At 44.1% G+C, this 19,058-nt stretch overlaps 1 protein-coding gene across 1 annotated transcript in view; it reads right to left on the reverse strand.

Annotated features, from left to right (window-relative positions):
- CNTN2 (contactin 2) overlaps nt 1–19,058 on the reverse strand; it is a 76,308-nt gene that overhangs the window by 30,711 nt on the left and 26,539 nt on the right. The window contains exons 2-5 of the mRNA XM_056558078.1: nt 9,989–10,050; nt 8,099–8,228; nt 7,767–7,942; nt 6,539–6,634 (exon numbers count right to left, since the gene is read on the reverse strand). Of these exons, the coding sequence (XP_056414053.1) occupies nt 6,539–6,634; nt 7,767–7,942; nt 8,099–8,228; nt 9,989–10,043 (457 nt within the window). The 5' untranslated portion in view covers nt 10,044–10,050. The remainder of the gene's footprint in view (nt 1–6,538; nt 6,635–7,766; nt 7,943–8,098; nt 8,229–9,988; nt 10,051–19,058) is intronic.

A 19,058-nucleotide genomic window follows, 5' to 3' on the forward strand; every position in this document is an offset into this window, starting at 1 on the left:
CTTTTTTTCGGACTATGCTCGACATAAATCGTTTTGTCAGGAACATTACCATCCGCAAACACTTTCCATGCATTGATAAACGAGATGTCACTGTTAATGAGATTGTACCTGATGTAAATACTATAAATGTATTTCAGCATTGTTCCGTTTCCAGCAATGTTATTGATTTATATGCAGACAGAGGGAAGGTCAGGGTGGGTTTTAATTTTGGGGATCTTATTACATTTACAAGTATTAAGTGATGGTGATGATATTGCTGATATTCCCAATTTTGTTACCACCAATTCAGGTTTTTACCCTATAGCATCCCGCTCTCTGGTCTTTCATATGTTCCAGGCTGCCGTAGAGCGGGATCTATTTGCTGTATCTTCTCAGAAAAAGTTTTCATTTTAATCTTACTCTACAGGAGAGAAATGCCTTATCTGAGCTACAGAAATTGGACAATGTAGTAATAAGACAGGCAGACAAAGGAGGGGGGGGTTGTTCTGGACAGGGGTCTTTATAACAAATTGAATATGATGATGTTAAACGATGCAAAAACATATAGGCCCCTGTCCAGTGAACCCACTGTCCCCTTTAAATCCCAGCTGTCCTCTCTCGTGTGCCTTGGGGTGGAAAGTGGTTTTATAACCCAAAAAGTGGCAGAATATCTCGTTCTAGATGATCCTATCGTGCCCATTTTTCACTCCCTCCCCAAGGTGCACAAAGAGACCTTTCCCGACTCCACTCAGGCCCATTGTTGCCGGGATTTCTTCGCTCAATGAATGCCTATGTGCCTGGGTGGATTCCCTTCTCCAACCCCTGATTCCCAATATGGTGGGCCATATTAAAGACACTAAACATCTCCTTGAGATGTTGGATCGGGTGGAGTGGAAGTCCGAGTATAGGTGGGTCACAGCTGATGTGGCCTCCCTGTATTCGGTGATCTCGCACGATCTTGCTACTTAAGCCTTATCGTGGTTTTTGGGAGTATATTCACGTTATTTGTTTGGTTTACGGGAATATATTTTGTTGGTAGTTGAGTTTTTACTAAGTCACAATTTTTTATGTTTAATAATTTGTTCTTTCTTCAGACCACTGGTGCTTCAATGGGGGTGAAATTCTCTCCCTCTCTCGCCAACATATATATGTGTTGGTGGGAGAGGGAGATTCTTTTTGCCCCCACGAACCCCACAGCCAACATCTGCTGTGGTATGGCCGCTTCATCTACGACCTTCTATTTATTTGGGGGTCTGATGTAGAGGCCATATCGGGGTTCTCAGATTTGATTAACAGTAATAATTTCAACCTTGAATTTACTATAGCTTTTGAGTTAGAGGCTGTTAATTTTCTCAACCTCACTCTGTGGGGTGACAATAGTACTGGCAGGATCATTACTACTACACTCAGGAGAAAAACTGCAGTTAACTCTATTCTTCACTCCAGATCTTGCCACCCCGCACATGTTGTCGAGAACCTGCCTGTCAGCGAAATGCTTAGGGCGCGTCGCAATTGTTCCTTGGATTGTGACTTCGCTGCGGAAGCAGTTGCCATTGGCAACAGACTGAACAGCAAGGTTACCCTGATTGGGCTATATAAAGGGCCAGAGACATTGCAAACAACAAGAACCGCACCGATCTAATTAAATTTCAGCCAAAAAACAAATCTAGTTCAGTAATTAACAATGGAACCTCTTCTCCTGTGGTCTTTTCCACACAATTTAGTACGGATTTCAAGGCTGTAAAAGGAATTATCAATAAATATATGCCGATCATATATACTGATCCCGATTTTAGAGAGGCCTTGAAAGATGGCTATATTTGTGTCTCTAGAAGAGCACCAACTATAGGTCAGAAATTTTCACCTAGTCTTTTTGTTATGGGGGATCATTCAAATGAACTGTTATAACGTGTATTTATAATATCTGGTGCAGGATGGATTTTACTTACCGTATATTCTACACGAGGACAGTAAGACTTAGCAGTTTTGTTTAAATTATTTTTCTGTTATGTGTTCTTAAGGTATGACTCTTTTTTTATTTGCACTATACAATGTTTTTAAAGAAATGTTTGTAATTGTATGTGCAGGTGTGTTGTGACATGCCTCGAGCATATATAAGTGATCCAAATGTTTGTAATAAGTGTATGACTAAGGCCTTCCGAGGCCGAAACGCGTGACGGTACTTGAGTCCGTGTGATGTTTCCTGTGGCAACGGAATAAAGAGTTCTATTCAAGAGTTGGTGCTGGACATTTGCCTTTTTCTCTACATTATTGTGGGACGAGTCAAAGTCCAATCTGGGCACCTATTCGGGGGCGAGCTGGACTACACCTTCATTTCTAAGAAAATGGTTATCACATGAATCCCCAAGTGCCCAAAACTGGCAAGAATGTGTTAAAATGGAAGATATTACATAAGAAACTGAGGGAGAAAATATAAGATGAGAATAAAGATGTTTTTTTTTTTTCTCCAGCCAGTGCAGGAGGGGGGGGAGTATAATTTTGTATTGAAAAATGTGTTCATAAAAATAAAAAAAAATTAAAAGATACCATCCTGGTAAGAGGAATGAATATTCATTTTATAGGATATGCTATATTACAGGAAGGGAGATGTTACGCCTAGCGCTCCGGGTCCCCGCTCCTCCCCGGAGCGCTCACGGCGTCTTTCTCCCTGCAGCGCCCCGGTCAGTCCTGCTGACCGGGAGCGCTGCACTGTGTTGGCCGTTGGGGATGCGATTCGCACAGCGGGACGCGCCCGCTCGCGAATCGCATCCCAGGTCACTTACCCGTCCCGGTCCCCTGCTGTCATGTGCTGGCGCGCGCGGCTCCGCTCTCTAGGGCGCGCGCGCGCCAGCTCTCTGAGACTTAAAGGGCCAGTGCACCAATGATTGGTGCCTGGCCCAATTAGCTTAATTGGCTCCCACCTGCTCCCTGCCTTTATCTAGTCTCCTCCCTTGCACTCCCTTGCCGGATCTTGTTGCCTTGTGCCAGTGAAAGCGTTTAGTGTGTCCAAAGCCTGTGTACCTGAACTTCTGCTACCCATCCTGACTACGAACCTTGCCGCCTGCCCCCGACCTTCTGCTACGTCTGACCTTGCTTCTGCCTACTCCCTTGTACCGCGCCTATCTTCAGCAGCCAGAGAGGTGAGCCGTTGCTAGTGGATACGACCTGGTCACTACCGCCGCAGCAAGACCATCCCGCTTTGCGGCGGGCTCTGGTGAAAACCAGTAGTGGCTTAGAACCGGTCCACTAGCACGGTCCACGCCAATCCCTCTCTGGCACAGAGGATCCACTACCTGGAAGCCGAATCGTGACAGTAGATCCGGCCATGGATCCCGCTGAGGTGCCGCTGCCAAGTCTCGCTGATCTTCCCACGGTGGTCGCTCAGCAATCGCAGCAGATTGCCCAACAAGGACAGCAGCTGTCGCAGTTGACCGCCATGTTACAGCAAATTCTGCCTCTGCTACAGCAACAACCATCTCCTCCGCCAGCTCCTGCACCTCCTCCGCAGCGAGTGGCCGCTCCTAACCTCCGCTTGTCCCTGCCGGACAAATTTGATGGGGACTCCAGACTCTGCCGTGGATTTTTGTCTCAGTGTTCCCTGCATATGGAGATGTTGTCAGACTTGTTTCCTACAGAACGGTCTAAGGTGGCGTTCGTAGTAAGTCTTCTTTCAGGAAAGGCCTTGTCTTGGGCCACACCGCTCTGGGACCGCAATGATCCTGCCACAGCCACAGTCCAGTCCTTCTTTGCTGAAGTCCGAAGTGTCTTTGAGGAACCTGCCCGAGCCTCTTCTGCTGAGACTGCCTTGCTGAACCTGGTCCAGGGTAATTCTTCCGTTGGCGAGTACGCCATACAATTCCGTACTTTTGCTTCTGAACTATCCTGGAATAATGAGGCTCTCTGCGCGACCTTTAAAAAAGGCCTATCCAGTCGCATCAAGGATGTGCTGGCCGCACGAGAGATTCCTGCCAACCTCCAAGAACTCATCCATTTGGCTACCCGCATTGACATGCGTTTTTCTGAGCGACACCAAGAGCTCCGCCAGGAAAAAGACTTAGATCTCTGGGCACCTCTCCCACAGCATCCTTTGCAGTCTTCGCCTGGGCCTCCCGCCGAGGAGGCCATGCAAGTGGATCGGTCTCGCCTGACCCAGGAAGAGAGGAATCGCCGTAGAGAAGAAAATCTCTGTCTGTACTGTGCCAGTACTGAGCATTTCTTGGTGGATTGCCCTATCCGTCCTCCACGCCTGGGAAACGCACGCACGCACCCAGCTCACGTGGGTGTGGCGTCTCTTGGTTCCAAATCTGCTCATCCACGTCTCACGGTACCCGTGCGGATTTCTTCTTCAGCCAACTCCTCCCTCTCAGCCGTGGCCTGCTTGGACTCCGGTGCCTCTGGAAATTTTATTTTGGAGTCATTTGTTAATAAATTCAGCATCCCGGTGACCCGTCTCGTCAAGCCGCTCTACATATCCGCGGTCAACGGAGCCAGATTGGACTGCACCGTGCGTTACCGCACAGAGCCCCTCCTCATGTCTATTGGACCCCACCTTGAGAGGATTGAATTCTTCATTCTCCCCAACTGTACCTCTGAGGTCCTCCTCGGTCTGCCTTGGCTCCGGCTTCATTCCCCCACCATTGATTGGACCACCGGGGAGATCAGGAACTGGGACTCTGCCTGCCACAGGAAGTGCCTCTCCCCCCCTCCCAGTCCCGTCAGGCAAGCCTCTGTGCCTCCCCATGGTCCCCGTCCTGGTGTCACACTGCTCCGTACCAGGCCTCGCCCTCTGCCCTCCCTCCCCATTCCCACTCTGGCTGTACTGCCTGCCGTTGAGGAAACCTTCCATTCTTTCCAGGTGTCCTCATCCCAGGGGAGGCAGTTACCGGACAAAGAGAAGGGGAGACCTAAGGGGGGGGGTACTGTTACGCCTAGCGCTCCGGGTCCCCGCTCCTCCCCGGAGCGCTCACGGCGTCTTTCTCCCTGCAGCGCCCCGGTCAGTCCTGCTGACCGGGAGCGCTGCACTGTGTTGGCCGTTGGGGATGCGATTCGCACAGCGGGACGCGCCCGCTCGCGAATCGCATCCCAGGTCACTTACCCGTCCCGGTCCCCTGCTGTCATGTGCTGGCGCGCGCGGCTCCGCTCTCTAGGGCGCGCGCGCGCCAGCTCTCTGAGACTTAAAGGGCCAGTGCACCAATGATTGGTGCCTGGCCCAATTAGCTTAATTGGCTCCCACCTGCTCCCTGCCTTTATCTAGTCTCCTCCCTTGCACTCCCTTGCCGGATCTTGTTGCCTTGTGCCAGTGAAAGCGTTTAGTGTGTCCAAAGCCTGTGTACCTGAACTTCTGCTACCCATCCTGACTACGAACCTTGCCGCCTGCCCCCGACCTTCTGCTACGTCTGACCTTGCTTCTGCCTACTCCCTTGTACCGCGCCTATCTTCAGCAGCCAGAGAGGTGAGCCGTTGCTAGTGGATACGACCTGGTCACTACCGCCGCAGCAAGACCATCCCGCTTTGCGGCGGGCTCTGGTGAAAACCAGTAGTGGCTTAGAACCGGTCCACTAGCACGGTCCACGCCAATCCCTCTCTGGCACAGAGGATCCACTACCTGGAAGCCGAATCGTGACAGGAGATAAAGTGGTTGGTCTATGACGTACCTTTTTCACTTGGGTTCAGAATCAAATAATGTTTTTACAGTATTATAGGCTGCAAACCTTCTAGGTATATGCTATAAATTCTGTCATTTATTATCTTTGTATTAAACTACTTGGTACACGATAAGACTGGCAGGGTGACCAGTTATCCAGTAATACCTTGGAAAGCTTCAGGTAAAATCCTCTATCCTTCTCCATCCTTAGCAGCTACCTCTTACTTTCGTTGTAATTGAACCTGACATTTCTGCTTTTCTATCTAGCAGGGGTATTATTCTAGATATGCATAGTAAATCTAATAGGCTACGAAGCCACATCAGTGGTTGTTGTATTGTATTTCAATATTAAGTGTACAATTGTAAATTCATTTAAACCCAGATTTTTACATTTGACTAATTATTTTATTTTTAGATAACAGAACAGAAAGCTCTTGTGCCACCCGTGAATTGGTTTATCCATTGGCATATTTGAGCCTTCCATTGATAGGACTCTGGGGTCAGCAGATGTTCAGGGATGTACTTCACAGCATGAGATGTGGCTGCAAGGATTAGCAGGTGACTAGGGCTTTCTCTCTGCTTATTTCTTTATTCTAACACTTTACTTGTTTCCCTAAGCTCCTGCCATCTCCATTTGTTTTATATTATTTTGAAGGGCACAACAAGAGGGCTGCGGCCAAAAGGACAGTTTATGAAGTGTCACGTCTGGAAGAATATAATAAGATCTAGACGCCTTCAGATTGTTAATACACCAGGGTATGGGTTTGGCATTTTCTGCCACTCTCATTTTAAAGCCATGTCTCTCATCCCTGTAGATACTCACCAAATATATCCTACTCTATAAAGCTGTGCATTCACCATTGAATTTAATAAATATAAAATAAATGCACTACAGATTAAGGACAAATAAGTTACCGGGGTAGTGCTGTGGGGGATTACATGGCAACATTACTCCCCATCCTTCAGTTGTTTTAACTGGATCTCTCTCCTCGGGTGGGAATTCATGCAAATCTGAGGTGTAAGACAAAGAAAAAAAGATTATTCATTGATTAATATTTCTTTACAAGCAGCAAAGAGTTAACTGGGTTTTCCAACAATAGAACCTATATTTTTCTGTCTAATATAACATTTTATCACCTTTGTGTGGTCTTCCTTGCTTTCCTTCATCTTTTGATGGTGTACATCCTGTAACAGACTTCATGTTTCTGCTGTACACTCTAGCCAGCAAATCAGCCAACTCTATATCCCTCCTACTAAATGGGAGGCTCCTATTAGTGTAAAGGGCAGGCTTTTAGTCAAAAAGGTTTAGTGAATGGGAGATAGATTTGGCTGAATTGCAGGCTAGAGTGTACAACAAAAACAGGAATTCTGTTACAGGATGTTCATTTAAATAGGAAGACAACAGAGCAGACAGGAAGACAACAGAGCAGGTTGCATCAGAAGCAGGAAAGCATGGAAGACTCCAGAAAGTTAGTAAAATAACTGTATTCAACAATATATGTTCATTTATTAGACAATTGACAAAATGATTCATTGTCGGAAGACACCTTTAATGCAGTCTTAATACACTAATAAGGCCTCTTTCACACTACAGGTATCATCCTGTAAAAACCTCCGTTATTACTCCCGGCAAAAAGTCCTGAAAGCTGCCGTCAAAAAATACCATTCATGTCAATGGGATTTTTTGACCATCCTTTTGCTTCAGGCATGTCCATTTTTACTAATGTCCGTTATTTTTGCCGTCACAAAAGACGGTGCATGCACTAATTTTTGGTCCGGCATAAATAATGGTGAAAAATTGGCTGTTAAAATATTACGTTGAAGTCTATAGGAAACTTCCGTTATCATCCGTTATTGTCCTTTTTTTTTTAACATCCGTTTAAAAAAAAATAAAAAATGGGTTAAAAACCTGATAAAAAAAAAACAGATGTAACTGGTGATAGCAGATGAACAACAAGAAAAAAAAACATAAAAAATAACGGATGATGGTCATCAGTTATCAATCAGTTATCAACTGATTATTATCAACTTACCAGTTATTGCATTTTTTTCATCTGTTATTATAAAATAACGACAGTAAAAAAGCAGGATGATACCTGCAGTGTGAAAGGGGCCTAATGAAGGATTACTTCTGTACACTCACATCCAAAGCGCAGTGAGGCTTCACTACTAACAACAGTACCCTTCTGGTTGGAGGCCACACATTGATAGGTTCCTGTATGCTTAGACTGTGTTGGGTTAGAGATGGCCAAATTTCCTCCTACCAGTTGGTAACTGGAATTTGCCAAAAGATTGAGCTCTGTGCCATTCAGTTTCCACCTGCAGGTATACAGAAAATAACATGTTCAGCCATTGTAGCATAGAGACGAGTGATTCCTAGTCAACTAAAGATATGGGCCATGATCCTGTTCATATTATCTTCATTTTCTCTGCACAAAAATAGCAAAATCTATGATATGATATCATGTTTAATACCTGTAAGTGGCAGAAGGGATTGCCCGGGCATGGCAAGCCAGGGTAAGTTGTTCTTCTGACCCCTCTGGAAACAATGTATTATGTGGCTGCTCCTCGAACACTGGTCCATAACCTCCACTAAATCCTTTGGCTGTTATAAAGAAAAAAGTGATATAGAACAACAGTTATAAAGGACAGAGATGTTCTGTAGTTTGAGATCTACATAGACAAACTATAAGGTGAAGTTTCTCAAATCCTATATTTTGGCAATGATTGTGTTCAAAGCTTTTGTTGTTCCATATACTGAAGTACAGAACATACAGAGCTGTACTGTACAAGACCCTCATTGGTGTGTGGTAATGGAGGTGTCCATAGGAAATAGTTCACGTTGATGAGTTTTTGCTTTTGTAACAGGCCTCACAATAGCCATCACTATGAGGGTCGTAGTCATAGCAGATAACTGATCACACCTCGGATGAATAACAAATACAACAAATATGAATATAGTAACAACCATTTATACTTAGGGATCAGATGAGTGACTACATGGGGTGTAGAGGTAATAGTTTCACTGGGGCCTTGGTGCCTAAGGGGCACTACTGCCCCAGAAAAAGACATTCCTATTATAAATGGCACATCGTGGACATGCCCAGAATCTAAAAGTTACACCTCTGTTATGGATCCTACGTTGTGGGAGCACACTGAGGAAAGAATAACATAGTCCATAGGGACTAAAGAGTGCACATTGAAAAATATCCTTATTTTATAAACTTTAACCCTACACCGAAAATAAATATGTATTAAAATAATGTAGTATTTTATTTGTCAGCATGGACTTATATTTGATCATTTAGGCAATATGACTATTATAGAACATGATACTTATCGATGACTATGGGGACAAAATAGTTCATAACAGTAAAGTTTTATTAACCATTAGTAGGAAAATCAATTGGGTCTGCATGAAAATGATTTCCGCCCAAGAGAAAAAACTAAATATGTAAAAATCTATTGACTTTTTGTACAGAGCTATTGACTTCTTGTACAGAGCTATTGACTTCTTGTACAGAGCTATTGACTTTTGTTTTGTTTCAGCTGCAGTTATCATTTTTGGAAAAGTGACACCAGGAAGTGCAGCCGTATTGTTTGTCACCTTTGAATGGGCTTCTCGGTAACTGATGGCAAACGCAGTATTGAGTGAATGTGGTGATATAATGGCAATTTTATGAGTAGCTTGTTCAGCAGTGGCAACCAATTTGGCTGAATAGCTAGTTCTCACTTTTGCAAAAATGACCATAATAAAAAAACAAAAAAAACAATTCAATGCCAATATCTTTGTAAGTAAAACCAACATCTTAACTTCTGATTTACGCGAATAAGCACAGTGTACATTTTCACTTGTCATTATGTCTCGATCAGTCTAAAACTCCTATATGGAGTAGGTCAAATTTTTACTTATATATGCTACAGTAAGAATAATGGTTAAAACAAAGAGAGAAAGGGAAAATATTTTCATGGTTTCCACTTTCTTAACATTTTTAATGCATCCACATTTTTGTCTTTAACCAACCTGATCTATTGCTGTTTAGAAATAAGGCCTTATGAACATGGCCTTTTTAAGTCTTAGTAAAGGCTTTACATTGTAAGAATCCTATTATGGCACCCATGAATTTATATTGGGCCTTATTGTACATGTGTATACCTTCAATTTAATACAAAGACATATAGAACAACATAGGGCAGCACATAAAGTCCTATAGGTTCCATATTATGGAACCACAGAAACTCCTTAGCAACTGCTATAAAGCCTCCTAAATATGGTTCCACCATGGGGACGAAAGCTTAGGGCCATAATACATAATGTAAGATGAAAGAGAACAGAATGAAAGCAAAGCAAAAGACAGAACTTACCTGAACAGCAAAGAAGAACAGAAGACAGGAAGAGGGCAGAGGAAGGAGGCAGCATGGTGCTTCTGCGCAGGGAGAAAATACACGTGTAAATGGAAAGATAAAAGGCAGTGGTAGCAATTGTAGACATAAACTACATCCAATGATGACTACTTATTTTGTAGCCAGTTATGCCTTTCCAAAAAACCTTCTCTTTGAGAAAACCACCCCTGATCTAGATCAGATCTTTCTTTAACAGATTTTTTTTAAATTTTCTAATATCTTATATATGGATCTTCTTCTCTAAGGGGACCACTCCTCTTCTTTAGCAAACCGTTTTTCATTGCAGGCTCAAGTGATTCACTCAATGATGTTTCCCTGTATTCCTTTAAACATGCTTTAAAGATTGAAGCAGAAGATAGAACACACTAGAGGAACAGAATTTACAACTCAGCTGAGAACAAAACAATAATAAAATACAAAAATAACAATTATCTTAAAAGTACCGTATATACTCGAGTATAAGCCGACCCGAGTATAAGCCGAGACCCCTAATTTCAACCCAAAATCCCAGGAAAAGTTATTGACTCGAGTATAAGCCTAGGGAGGGAAATACATCATCCCCCCTGTCATCATCCAGACCCGTCATTAACATCATCATCACCGCCTGTCATCATCCAGACCCTCATCATCATCACCTGTCATCATCCCCTTGTCATCATCCCACACATCCCCCCTTCATCATCCCCTTGTCATCATCCCCACCCCCCTTCATCATCCCCTTGTCATCATCCCCTTGTCATCATCCTCACCCCCCTTCATCATCCCCTTGTCATCATCCCCTTGTCATCATCCCCACCCCCCTTCATCATCCCCTTGTAATCATCCCACACACCCCCTTCATCATCCCCTTGTCATCATCCCCACCCCCCTTCATCATCCCACCTCCCCCCTTCATCATCCTCTTGTCATCATCCCACACCCCCCCCTTCATCATCCTCTTCTCATCATCCGCCCTCAGTGGTCTTCAACCTGCGGACCTCCAGAGGTTTCAAAACTACAACTCCCAGCAAGCCCGGGCAGCCATCGGCTGTCCGGGCTTGCTGGGAGTTGTAGTTTTGAAACCTCTGGAGGTCCGCAGGTTGAAGACCACTGCGGCCTTCGACATCATCCAGCCCCCTCTCGCCCCCCTTTAGTTCTGTACAGTACTCACCTCCGCTCGGCGCTGGTCCGGTGCTGCAGGACTGTCCGGAGAGGAGGTGGTCCGGTGGGATAGTGGTTCCGGGCCGCTATCTTCACCGGGGGCGCCCCGGAATAGAGGCGTTGCCTTGACAATGACGCAGAAGTACGTTGGCAATGAACGTACCTCTGCGTCGTTGTCAAGGCAACGTGACTATTCTGGGGCCGGGCCCGAAGCGCTTAGAAGAGGCCTCCCCAGTGAAGATAGCAGCCCAGAACCACTATCCCACCGGACCACCTCCTCTCCGGACAGTCCTGCAGCACCGGACCAGCGCCGAGCGGAGGTGAGTACTGTACAGAACTAAAGGGGGGTGAGAGGGGGCTGGATGATGTCGAAGGCCGCAGTGGTCTTCAACCTGCGGACCTCCAGAGGTTTCAAAACTACAACTCCCAGCAAGCCCGGACAGCCGATGGCTGCCCGGGCTTGCTGGGAGTTGTAGTTTTGAAACCTCTGGAGGTCCGCAGGTTGAAGACCACTGCGGGTGGAGAGTTCACTCGAGTATAAGCCGAGGGGGGTGTTTTCAGCACGAAAAATCGTGCTGAAAAACTCTGCTTATACTCGAGTATATACGGTATCTGAAAATGCAAGGTCTCTGTATCCAGATTACACTTTATTCATAATAAATGCATTGCAATAGGGAATAAAGGTTAATGTAAAAGCTAAGAATTGGTTCAGATGGCCCATCATTCTCCAGAAGACACACATCAGATGGAGTCGTTCATGCTATTATTCTCTGTAGAAATAGATAACGTTAAAGTGTACTTGAATTTTTTGGCATAAGTTGTGGTATGTAGTACTATTCCTTGTATTTAGCATTTTGTTTACCAGATTTCCACTCAGGCTCTGTGGTAGCAGGTTGTTACCCTAGGGGCAGATGGCATTAACCCCTTGTATTCGTGACGCCAGGGTGGGGTTTAGCCTAAAACCACCTGAAGGTATACCGCTGGATCCTTGTTCTAGGTATGGGGGCAATAAAGACTCTGATGCCAAGTTCCAAACAACGGCAGCTTTGCTGAGGGTAGACAGTTGGTAAAGTCTATACAGTTCAGCCAGGGCCCAAGGAGGTGAACAGTGACGCAGAGACCTTAAAGGGGTACTCCAATGGAAAACTTTTTTTTTTTTAATCAACTGCTGCCAGAAAGTTAAACAGATTTGTAAATGACTCTCTGCTGTCACCTGCTGCCCGTATCAGGAACTGTCCTGAGCAGGAGAAAATCCCTATAGCAAACCTATGCTGCTCTGGACAGTTCCACCCCTTTAAGGGCTTGCTGGGACTTGTAGTAGGACTGGACAATTGAATGCAGACCACGCTGACTTGACAGATGACCGGAACTGACTTGACTTGACTCATAAAGCTGTGACTTTATCTTACTTGAATTGATGGTGACTGCAGGACTTGACTTTGAGGCCTCCAACACTCTGGACACACACACACACTAGGCACGACTGCACTGGACCTCAGCAAAGACTTGTAAGGAAAGAGAGAGAGCTAGCTCCACCAGGGCTTATATGGGGGAGACTAGCAGGGAGCCCATAGGTCACATGATATAACTCTTAAAGATACAACACATTTTATAATACAATACACTGCAGAACATATGTACAGGGGAGAAACAGGTGCAAGGGGCCCTGGGGACACTGAAGGAGGCTGCCTGAAAGGGCAGCAAAGGCACTGGGTAACATCTCCCGTACTGGGCCACCACAGCTCCATCTCAAATTTTCGGTTGTCTCTGAGGTAGTGGATGGAGACCAGCCGCTATGATGTCTCCTATACACTGTACAAATGATGAAGGGATCCTGCTCCCCGTATCTCTGTAGCTTGCTCTCAGAAGCAGCAGAAGTGTGGAGGACATTATAGACTCTAAGCTGTGAATCATGCACAGTAGTGACGTATAACACTCACTACAAGATGCTGGAGCCCTGAAGTATCGTGTTACAGCTTCCCACTCCATACATTTCTATAGGCAGCTGTAACCGATACTTCTGAAAGTTGATCAAACTTGAGATGGCATTTGATGAATTTTAATTTTTTTTATAATATGAATTACAAAATTTATTTTATTTACCTGTATTATTGATTTCTACAAAGTTTATTGAAAAGTAAGTGGCCACTAAGTTCATACAGTTTCATATAAAGACCATAACTTATAACCACATAACTGAAGACTCCATGTAGACAGACCCCGATCACAAAGTGACTTGCTTCTTTCCTTGATAATTCATTGTTGCAATCTTCATATCCAAACTCTCCATCTGCGGTGAGTGTGAAATGTATCACGACCTATTAGTGTTATTGTAAATATCCATTATGAATATTTCAGATGGATGCAACCTCAAGGGATGTCCTGAGTAATCTGTACTATCTGATATTACACCTGATCTTGTATTGACCTTGACCTAGGACTATAAAATGAAGTGGAAGGAATGTGCCTTCACAGCATATCCTCAAGTGTAGACACAGATATATAGGTGATAATGCATCTTATCATTTCCTTCATAATATTTTACAGCAAGTTATTAGGAGTCAGACGTGAATGGTGCAATGAAAACTTATACTAAAAGTTACATTTGTGTTTAATAAACAATAGTGTTTTTTACACAAGAGGATTCTAGTTTGCTTCCGTAGTACAATTAGATATCACTGCACAGTTAAGGATTATAGTACGATTCTTCCATTTTCAAACACATGCTCCCACTTTTTCCCATTGATCAAACTGGATACAGACTGATCAGCCATAATATTAACATTAAACCCACTCAGAGGAGAAATGTTGAGGGCCAAATACTACAGTTACTTCAGGAACACACATCACCATTATACAGTAACTGATTAATGCACCATACTATTAGTGAATAAAACACAGAAACCAGTATCCCAACCCCCCACACCCATACAGTGCCCATATAGTGGTAGATACCAACTTTGCACAGGATCTGTATACCATATAAGTGATTACTATTCACAGATGACATCTTCTCTAATCAGAGTCGTTTCCTTTTCTTGTCCATCAGTCCTCAAACCTCTAAGACAATTTTTCCAGCTAAAACTCATCTCTTCAGCATCTGCCGGACAAACATCTTAGGCTCTGTATTTTTCCAACACTCTCCCCACATCTACAGGCACCCAAACAGTAATAATGCCCCCCTTGATGTCTCACACAGTAAAAGTGGGTAGAAGAGTAGGTCCCCCCATTATGCAGGTATGTTCCCTACAGTAGTAAGATAGTTACACCATTAGACAGGTATGTCCCTCATTAGTCAGTCATGCCCCCCACAGTAGTTAAGTAGTTTACTTATTAGGTAGTCCCCTCCCCCCCCCCATAATAGGCAGGTATGTCCTTAGGTAGATACCCCCCCCCCTTAGTAGGTAATCCTCCCCCTCAAGTAGGCAGAAACATCCCCCCTCTTCAGTTGGAAGGTAGTCTTACCTTTGTGTCACAATAAGAAAAATATATAAACATAGACAGTGATCTACCAAGCAATACAGCACCGCCACAAACTTTATCTTTCACAGTGCAGATGCCAATGAGTGAGGTCATCTGTGTCTTACTGCCTTAGGACAGAAAACATAATTTGCTCTCAGTGTAGGCCACAGGTCTGAGGCTGCCTATGGCCTACACTGACAGCTTCGAACTGTATACACATGTGCCAAACCAGATAATTATTGGGGTGGTAGCCAAGATTTCCCTCATTATAATCCTCCACTGCTCATGCTGCCCCGTTCAGAGAAAGGTTAAAGGGGTACTCTGCCGAAAAACATCTTATGACCTTCCCAAAGGATAGGGTAGTCCTGCCAGTGAGGACCTCTGCAATCTCCAGGTCAGCAGCAGCAGCATCCGGAACATGGAAGCTTGGAGTTTCCATGTTCATGATGTCACGCCACGCCCCCTCCATTCATGTCTATGGGAGGGGGTGTGAAAGCTAGAAGGAAGCCGACATGCCTCCTCCCATAGAAATCAATGGAGGGGCCGTGGCAGCTGTATTCGCCAGTCATCCGGCACAGAGCTGAGTTCGCTCCATGCATGGAAGGGGCATGGCGCCGGAGATTGCCGGGGTCGCCAGCGACGGGACCCCCACAATTAGACATCTTATCCCCTATCCTTTGGATAGGATATAAGATGTTTTTCAGCAGAGTATCCCTTTAAAGAATGCTACAGGTGGACATGAAAATACAGAATATTGGCTTTGGTTATTGACAAAAGTTATATTGATTATTTGTCCTTATCACCCTGGTCTGCAATAGTGAGAGCTGCACTTTGTAGTTGAGAAAGGGGGCTTCTCTACTGACTCGAAATGCCCTGTCAAGGCCTTTTAAAAGTCAAAACCAGACATCCCCTGTAATAAAAAAATAAAAAGTTTACTATTTAAAATTCTTTACTTTAATGGTTTCTAAAAGAGGAAAGTAACAACATTAGTACAATCACTTATATGTAAACTGTACCATCCAAAAACAACAAAAATTACAGATCAAGTTTAAAACCTGATTCGTGAATAAAACTTTCAAACCTGTTTTCACAGATGATTTGGATATTACCAGAAAATGTTTACATTTGTAATAAAAAGTTTTGATACAGGCTTCATCATCTACTGACATACACAACCTAAACATCTCTAATATATCTTGTAAGAATGTTAAAGGGGTACTCCGCTGCTCAGCGTTTGGAACAAACTGTCTCGAATGCTGGCGCCGGGAGCTTGTGACATCATAGCCCCGCCCTTCATGATGTAATGCCACGCCCCCTCATTGCAAGCCTATGGGAGGGGGCGTGATGGCTGTCACGCCCCCTCCTATAGACTTGCAATGAGGGGCGGGGCTATGACGTCACAAGCTCCCAGCTCCAGCGTTTGGAACAGTTTGTTCCAAACGCTGAGCAGTGGAGTACCGCTTTAAATATTTTAGGAGGTTTTATATAATGAATTATTATTCTGTTGGATCAAAATCTTCCATTTAGAATGTTCCAAAGAACATACAATAGGCACCTCCGTGCATTCCTGTGAAAAGAGATGTCTTTTTTTTTATAAGGCAAATTTAAGGCCATGCGTCCATTGTCATGTAACGTTTCGGTATAAATGGTTCTGGCAGATTTTTCAGCAGTATGTAAAATACTGCGAGGGAATCGATGTCCAACATGCAGTTCGGTAATAACAGGTTGTGATCTTTGCCATTGTCTTTTATTGCTGCATTTTTCCCATTTCTAGGCAGAATGCCTAATGATATGAAGCCCTTGAAAAGTAAAACGAAAGTCAAAGAAAAGATCCTTACTTTGCCATCTTGTGTTGTTAGAACAATATAAAAGAACCTATTAAACACATTATTAAAGTGGTTACTCAGTTCTAGTCAATTCCTTGGGGTAATGCTCACCTGCTATTTTAGTTTAGTATTGCTCGCTCTTTACTTTTGCCTGATTACAGTATTGCCCGTGGAAGCAATTGTATCTAAGCATTCTCTAAATCCACCTTCCATCTCATTAGAGGCTAATGCTCTGCCATCCCCCATGCTTTACACTGAAGCTCACTGCTGCTTTACACTGAAGCTCACTGCTGCGGAGAAACACAAGCCAAACTGGTGCCTTGAATGAATGAATTTCCATTGAGCAGGAATAGACTGATTATACACTGTAAGCAATATTCATTGAGACACTTCCACTACACCAAGTATATTCCAGACCTATCTATCATAAAAAAAGATTGATAGTATACAGTTTTTACTGTGGCATTCTAAACCTACCATAAACTGAAAGAACCGTAGATCCAAAATCAAAGATTTAAAGGGGTATTCAGGTGAAAAACAATTTATTTTTTATATCGACTGGCTCCAAAAAGTTAAACAGATTTGTAAATGACTTCTACAAACAAAATAAAAAATTATAATCCTACCAGTACTTATCAGCTGCTGAAGTTGAGTTGTTCTTTTCTGTCTGACAACAGTGCTCTCTGCTGACACCTCTGTTCATGTCAGGAATTGTCCAGAGTAGGAGAGGTTTGCTATGGGGAATTGTTCCTGACATGGACAGAGGTGTCAGCAGAGAGCACCGTGGTCAGACAGAAAAGAACAGCTCAACTTCAGCAGCTGATTAGTACTGGAAGGATTAAGATTTTTTAATAGAAGTAATTTACAAATCTGTTTCACTTTCTGGAGCCAGTTGATATAAAAAATAAAAAAGTTTTTCACTTGAATACTCCTATAAAGGGGTACTCCACTGGCCAGCATTTGGAAGTAAATGTTCTGAATGCTGTTTTTGTCTGTGGGGGTCAGCCATGCCCTTCGTGACATCACAACCACGCCCCCTCAATGCAAGTCTATGGTAGGGGGCGTGACAGCCGTCACGCCCCCTCCCATTGATTTGCATTGAGGGGGTATGACCATGATGTCCCGAGGAGCGTGGCCAACCCCCACAGCGTGAAAACAGCGTTCGGAACGTTTACTTCTGAACACTGGCCAGTGGAGTACCCCTTAAAAAATTTGCTGTTTTTTGCAACACATTTCATTAAAAAGTGGCACATGCCATTTGCACTAAATTTTTTAACGAATTCTGCACAAATTTCACTTTCGTTTATGTTTATGCTCACCTTTTTAAAAGGGGCGTGACCTCTTTAAAAGGGTGGGGCTTAAAATCCACAGAACATACAGCAAAAATGTGCACTTTTTAGACTCAAATTTCTGGCTTAAATTAAGCCACCTGATAGATGAAGCAGCCTTAGGCTAGGGTCACACTACAGAAATTCCGCTTACTAAAATGTATAGTATAGTGATTGGGTTTCCGTTCACAAATTCACACTTCGAAATTTGTGAAGCGGAATTTGTGAATGGAAAATGGCGTTGCTCATTCTTCAGACGGAAATACTCGCGGAACACATTGTAGTCTATTGGAGACTGCAGTGTCCGCACGGTCCTATCAGTCGGTGCTGGCCGCACTCGAAATCCCCGGGCGGAATTTTCCTGCCCAGAGATTCCGCAGTGTGAACCTAGCCTTAGGGTCTATTCACATGGCAAAATTTCCGCCTGCGGAATTCCGCCTCAAATTCAAGCCCATAGACTTCTATGGGATTCCGCACTTCCATTCACACTTCTGAATTTCCGCTTGTGGAATTCTGTTAGTAGAATTCCACAAGCGGAAATTCAGAAAGTGTGAATGGAAGTGCGGAATCCCATAGAAGTCTATGGGCTTTAATTTGAGGCGGAACTCCGCAAGCGGAAATTCAGAAATGTGAATAGACCATAGGCTAGGTTCAGACTACGGAATGGGTTTTCCATTCACCAATTAACACTTCGTAATTTTTGAAGCGGAATTTGTGAATGGAAAATTTGCTTTCAAATTTCCGCCTGAAGAATGGCGGCGCTCATTTTTCAGGCGGATCTACTCGCGGAACACATTGCAGACAATTGGGGATTGCAATGTCCTCACGGTCCTTCTGGAGATTCCGCAGTGTGAACCTAGCCTTGGAGTAGACAGTATAATATGTGCAAGATCTGTAAACAGCCTGAGCCACTGTTCAGAATCTAGTACAATCCTACAGTCTCTAATTCAGTTTACACTTTCTAAGAATTGTCCAGTTTTTCAATATGTCCCTCACAGTCTTCATTAGAGGCACTACTAGTGTGAAGAGGAAAATGGAAAGACAGCTCATATTCACTCTTCAAAAGCCCACTCTATTGACTTCAAGGTTAGCAGGGGAAACGTGCTACTTCAGCTCAGGGCTTAAAGGGGTACTCCAGTTTTATTCAGAATGCTTGGAGCCAGAAGCCGTGATCATGGTGTCCCATAGACATCAATGGAGGGGGCGTGGCATGACATAATGAGGGGGTGTGGCTGTGATGTCACGACCACTGTCACAGGAACTTGGCGTTTGTTT

Source organism: Hyla sarda, chromosome 2 (assembly GCF_029499605.1).
Source record: "Hyla sarda isolate aHylSar1 chromosome 2, aHylSar1.hap1, whole genome shotgun sequence".
Classification (NCBI taxonomy): Eukaryota; Metazoa; Chordata; class Amphibia; order Anura; family Hylidae; genus Hyla; species Hyla sarda.